The following is a 6,843-nucleotide window of genomic DNA, read 5'->3' on the forward strand; positions in this document are numbered from 1 at the left end:
GACGTTTTGCCACCAATCTACAGAAAATCCATTGGAAGGCCTAAACTGAAATGTAATAAAGTTGCATATGAGAACCCAACTAAGGGAGGATCAGAGTGTCTCGCGAAGGGCAGAATCAGAAGTACTCCTACTGTTTTGCTAGAGGTCACAACAAACGGACCTGTCCAAAGAAGCACAAAGTAGCTGCAACTGCATCGGTAAGCACTGTGCTGGTTCATGCTTCATTTTTTTATTGCATTTAAAGATTATGATGTGGGATTGTGGTATTGTGGCTATTTACTAGGCAAACAAAGTTGCTGAATTCACAAGAAGAGCTTCAAGAATCCTCTCTAGCACTATCTCTAGCACTATTTTCAGCCAGGCTTCTAAGCAATCCCAAGCTGCTTCAAAGAAGACTACAATCTCAAGGACAAAGAGAAAATCATCTGCCAATGATGTGAGTTCCCAACACTCTCAAGCTACTTTAAAAAAGGCTAAGTTGACCCCATCCAACAAAAATCTTAGGGTGCTGCCAAGCCCATCGAAGAACATCAACAAATCCCAACTGAAGTTCATGGCTAGGACACCTCCCAAAGCATGAAAAAAGATGTGACGACTATGATGTGTGCTATTTTATGTTTTCTGAAAACTTTATTTATGAGTTAATAATTTCTGTTTAGTATCTTTATAATGTCTGGCAATTACTTTTAAGACAATAGTTTGTTATCTCAGACCGTTATTGTGGAGCAAAATGTGTTGCTCTTGTTTTGTTATTTTGCTGTGAATCTTTTGTGCTTGTAGCCAATGACAATGTTATGGTTAATGATTAAGTAATATGTTACAGAAATGATTGTTCTCATGCTAATGACTTGCTTGATTTAAATAGATTGCAAAATGTAACACTTCATTTCATTCAACTCATTTTCACAATTCGGATGAGTTCACTAAAACAACATTGCATCTACACAATCTATCATTGTATTTAATTACACATACACAAACCAGCCTTTCATCAACCTTAACTCAAAAAAAATCATTGCATTACAATATTATTGAGTTCAACAAAACAGCAACTAGTTCAACATCACTGCTATTTCTAAGCTAAGATACAGAGCACAATTTAGGTATCTAACAATTTTCTCCTAAAACTCATCATCACCAGCAACATCATTCTAGTGAAAGTCTCCCAAATTTGGTTGTGGTTGTTTTTTCAAATACCAATATCAGTGCAAGTGTCCATCCAACTAAAGCAACTCCCACTGCAACCATGAACCTGGACTCAACTATATCCAATTTGCCCTTCAAATTTCTGACCTTCATTCTTAACTTTGAAACTTGTGAGGGATCTTCTTCTGATTCTGCCCATACAAAATAGCCGCATTCTTCTCCAACCTAGACGAAACATGAGACAGCAGAGTTACACCCATAGATGGTCAAAACATATTACTCAAAGTTAACACAACCCCAGAACCTCTGTCCAGAATTTTCTACCGTCGACGACGTGGCAAGCATAGGCCGTTCCCCACAGTAGCAAGTTGTCCTCCTTCAACGTGCTTAGTTTCTACTTCGTATGGCTTGCTTGCTGCCTTGTGTCGCTTCAGATTGGTATGCTTCATGCTCCATCTTTTCTCACGCAGAGGGAATCGTCCTTCAGAGACAGTGCAGCAGTAACGAGAAGCAAAAATTTGGGGATTATGGTTTCAAAGAGGACCTCTCTTCACATATATCTATTTTTTTAAATTCAATAATGGTAATAACAAATGCCCTACTACCGTGTATCATAACGTCCACATATGCAACGCCGTTAACGAAATGTTTATCATTTTGACGGTAGGACAACATTGATTCGATTTAGAAACGTTTGGAATACAATTAGGACGTTTAAAACGTTAGAGACATGTTTGAGACTTACCCAAACGTTAGGGATATAAATGATACTTTACTCTTATAATAAAGTTAAACGAATGGTAGCTAATCAAAATTAGTTTTCATCTTTTTTTTTTTAATTTATAAAATCCAAGATAATAAAAATTATTCTTTTTTAAGAGAATAATTAATAAAATCAATCCATCCTAAATAAATTTTATAAAAATTAAAAATATATGGGAGTTAATGATCATAAAAGGATCACTAGTAAGAATAGTAATTGTACTTGGGGAATAAATTTTTCATTTTTTTAAATAAATATAATAAAGTATAATTTTTTATTATGCAATTTTAAATAAAACTGAAAAAATATAAAAAAATATATTATGAAATAAAAAATACAATTAACAATTAATAATATCAATAGAAAAAAAAGATTTATTTTTATTTTTCATTGCAATAATAGTAAATGTTACGTATTAAATAGGTGAATAGTATACATAGTATTATAAGTTCATAAATTTATAAACTCAAATTTTCATTTTATATTTCTCTTTGTAAAATAATCCAAATAAAAAAAAATTAATACACAAACAACACTATCATGTTAAAATAATTAATCATTTTAAATATAATTAATCAGTCTAACTAATTTTCACGTGCAATCGAAAAAAAATCCTGTAAAACTGCATCTCACTTTTAAAATAATAGACCTTGTCTTTTTGTTTAAAAAATACTTGTCAATTATTTATTAAGACAACACAAATTTATAAACATAAATTTTTTTTTTACACTATAAAATTCACCAAAATATTCACATACGGTTCATATAAAGTTGATAGTCAATAGGAACTGACAACTAATAACTTCACATCATGATTTTTCACCATAAAAGACTTTTTCAATCCCGATATAGTATCAGGGTTAAATTCATGGCTGTCTTTCATTTAACCGCAATCCAAGCATGTTCTCCCTTTTTATATTGAGATTAGTAGATTACGGTATTACCCTTTTCCACTAGACGGATCAGGATGATTGTTCCCATTTCCCAAGATCAGAATTTGTATTGTATATTTGTATGTATTCTAACTTCCAACTCTTACCAACGATCTCAACCGTTCATAATGTAATACAAATACAAATTATATCCTTTTTGAATATTCACAGCAGCTGCATTTTCAATTTTAATCTTGTTAATTAAATTTTGTCACACTAATTCTATAGTTAGATGGTTGACTTTTACATAAAAAACCGAGTCAAACTGTTGGTATGTAGTAACGGAATCATAAGTAACTCGTGCTGTCATATTATATTATTATTCTAATTCTACAACTTTCTTATACAGTATAGTATTTATTTATATTTATTAGTATCATCATAGTATAAACTCCTAGAAAGGCTCTGCTCTACCACTCTATAAAAGGAGCCCACATCACCTCATAATAGAGCAATCCCTCTCCACAAGGATCAGATAGATTCTTCATTTTCATCTCACTAACCAACAAAACCTAATTATTGAATCATAAGAAACCAGTGTCTCAACCCATCAAACTTGGTTCTGTTGTGTGTGGTTCACAGACACCACAAACACTTTCAACTCATGAAAGCCCTCATAAGCAGTTCTTGTTCCAAGGCCATAGTTGGGAGCCTTGGATCAAATATTTATCATAGGAGAGGTGGTGGTGGTGGTGTTGCTGCTCATGTTCCTGGGAGAGTTGAGTTCTGCTTCTCACTGAGATCAAGAAATGACAAAAGGGGCTGCAGCTTTTGGTTCCTTAAGAAAAAGGGTGTAACCCCAATTCTTTCAGTGCCACCAAAAACTGAGGTATAATAATATATATGTTACTTGGTTTTCTTTGTTTGAGTTCTTGTGGGGTGTTTATCTGTTTGGAATATCCATGCACTTTCCTTTCTTTTTGGTTGGGAAAGTGACAGAAAATGATAGAAAAAAAAAGGGATTTTGTTACTTTCTTCTAGATTGCCATCTAGTTGGGGAGATTCTTACTGTTCCTATTTTACTCTCTTGCCATCAGTTTACTTTTTCTGTTAGTGGAACTTCGGAAGATATGAATCAAACTAACAAATTTTTCTTATTTCTTTTGTTTATGCAACAAACTTGTAACCTCTACTACTATAAGGAGAAATTTGTTATTCAAAGTCTTATGTAATTGCTCTATACAAGCTACAAAAGAATTGGATGTATATAAGATTTTGGCATATTTGTTGGTTTGCAAAATTTTGTTTTGTATATATAAGCTACTTTGATTTCTTTTTCTTGGTTTGCAAAAAATTTGTTGTAGGTGGAATTGGAACCATCAGAGCCAGATTTGGAAACTGTAGAGCCTCAAGCTCAAAAAAGTGAACAAACAAGTCAGTTCTTAGTTTTGATGGATCTCTTTTACTTCTGTTTGCCTCTTAAGTTTTCCACTGGATATTCCCTGACATTCAGATTCCAATCATTGAAATATGTTGTTTGCAGATGAATCAAAGTTTGTACACGTAACATTTCAGTTGCAAAAGAATTGCTTCTTTGGCGAACAGTTTCTAATAGTTGGAGAAGATCCTATGCTTGGTTCTTGGGACCCTTTAGAGGGATTACCAATGGCCTGGTCTGATGGGCATGTATGGACTGCTAATCTGGTGAGTATCCTCTTCAACACATAAAATTACTCTATTTGTTTCAAAATAACTGTCAGTTGGAACAAAGTGATGCCATATTGCCATATAAAATGAGATTAATTTTTATGCACTGACCATATAAGTGAGTTTTGCACTATAATCCACTTAGATGCTTGTATTTGTATAACACTTTTTGCTAATGTAATATAACATGATTGGACATATATATACATCGCATTGAATTAGATAATCTTTTTAATATATCACTTTTTTCATAACGACAGTCAATTTGAAACGAAAGGAATATTGTCTAAAGAAAGGTTATCTAAGATGTGAATCTCTTCATGTAATCAGGATATTCCTGCTGGAAAGTCAATTCAGTACAAGTTTATACTGAAACGAAAAGCAGGGAAGATTGTGTGGCAACCGGGCATGAATCGAATCCTCAACATTTCAGAAAATATGAATAGAATAATTGTTAGTGAGGATTGGGAGAAGGCTGAACTTCAGGAAATAATAGAGGAAGATCAAATTGCTCAATCAAATGAGGAACTTCAAGTTGTCTCAGAGACATCTACTTTAGCTGAAAATTCAGATATTCCTAAAGAGGAACTTGTTTCCGGCTTGTCTGAAGCATCAGACCTTGAAGCTAACCAAAGCCAAACTCATGATGCAGAGAATCCAATTACTGAAGAACCTGAGGTGCAGAGACCCAGCAGTGATAGTATTTCTTACTCAACGGAGATGCCATTGGCTATTGTTGCGGAAAACATTGGTTCTTTTGAGGATTCCAGCAACAATACAAGCTATGAGAATAATTTAAGCAATATTCAACTGAACGAGAGTTTGAGTTGTCCTTGATGTGCTCAATTTCAAAATAAAAAATGCTTAAGATAGCTTGTTATCTGGCAAAAATTTGTTTTGATGCAAGATTTTTAACATCTTTTTGTAAGACTTCTTTGGCCGATTTGCAATCAACTCGGGCTAAAAATTTTTGATTGAGTAAATCAGATTGAAATTTTGTGATGCACAAAACTATGGCTAAAATTTCTTTTTTGATTGTGGAATAGTTTTGTTGAGTAGTATTCTAATGTTTTGATGTAAATGCAATGATACACTCTTTACCATATAGTTTCTGTTTTAAGATATCACCATATCCCAAATCAGATGCATCTGTTTCAACAATTTTGAATGCATGAGGAACAAGTAAGTAAAGGCAAGGAAGATTGCGAACTTTGGTTTTGAGAAATCTGATAATTTTACAATGTTTGTCAGTCCATGGCGGAGGGCTTAATAAGATTACTAAGATTTGGGATGAAATCCGAGACATAATTAAGACATCCTAGGAACCTTTGGAGCTTGAGGTTTGTCAATGATATAATCTGAAAATTTTCTACAAATAAAATTGATCGTTCAATTGGGGTTATTGTTCCCTGGAAAATCATATGACCAAGAAAACAGATTTTTGTTTGAAAAAGGACAATTTTCGATTTGGAAATAGCAAGTCCGTTTTTTTGGATGATGTACATAGAAGTTTTAACATGTTTGAAGTGTTCTTCTAAAGTTTGAGAAAAGATTAAGACATCATCTATATAAACGATTGCAAAGTTTGAATCTGGGTTGAAAATATCGTTCATGATTTTTTGAAATTCAGAAGGAGCTTTTTTCAGACCAAATGGCATTACATTCCATTCATATTGACCGAATGGAAATGTAAATTCAGTTTTATATCTGTCAGATTCTTTGATTTGGATTTGCCAAAAATCAGATTTCATATCGAATTTTGAAAAGATATTTGTTGAGTTTAGCTTATTGAGCAAATCCTTTTTGTTTGGGATAGGATAAAGAATCCATTGCAAAGCTTGATTTAAAGGTTTGTAATTGATGACAAGCCTGGGAGTTCCTCGTTCTATCTCAGCTTGGTTGTTGGCATAAAAAGCTGAGCAAGACCAAGGACTTTTACTTGGACTAATTAATCCTTTACCCAAAAGATCTTTGATCTCCTTTTGACAATGCTGCAAAAACTGTTCATTCATTTGAATGGGGCGAGCTTTTGTAGGAATTTGTGATTCTTTGAAATCTTTTTCACAGGGAAGATCAACAATGTGCTCTTTTCTTTTCCAGAAGGCATGAGGCAAATTTGAACAGATAGACTTTTCAAATTGATTTAAAAGACTTTTGATTTTATCTTGAACCTTTGGTTGGGAAAGTTAGGATTCAAGGATTTTGAAAGAGATTTCTTCCTTCAAAAAACAAATCTGTTTGGTTTTGGATTCAATTTGGTTTAAAGCTTTTTGGGTTGGTGAGTCTAGAAATTCAAAGAAAGTTTCCTGTCCACCCACATAAGAGGTAATTCCAGAAAAATTTGCTAGGTATGGA

The 6,843-nt window shown here is 33.3% G+C and overlaps 1 protein-coding gene across 1 annotated transcript; it reads left to right on the forward strand.

The window, feature by feature from the left end:
* The first annotated feature begins 3,188 nt into the window (after positions 1–3,188).
* On the forward strand, positions 3,189–5,499 carry LOC112750109 (uncharacterized). Its single transcript, XM_025798668.3, has 4 exons — positions 3,189–3,670; positions 4,146–4,215; positions 4,325–4,485; positions 4,819–5,499. The coding sequence occupies exons 1-4, from the start codon at positions 3,446–3,448 to the stop codon at positions 5,323–5,325; spliced, it is 963 nt and encodes a 320-aa protein (XP_025654453.1). The 5' UTR covers positions 3,189–3,445; the 3' UTR covers positions 5,326–5,499.
* The last annotated feature ends 1,344 nt before the right edge of the window (positions 5,500–6,843 follow it).

This window comes from Arachis hypogaea, chromosome 2 (assembly GCF_003086295.3).
Source record: "Arachis hypogaea cultivar Tifrunner chromosome 2, arahy.Tifrunner.gnm2.J5K5, whole genome shotgun sequence".
NCBI classification, from domain to species: Eukaryota; Viridiplantae; Streptophyta; class Magnoliopsida; order Fabales; family Fabaceae; genus Arachis; species Arachis hypogaea.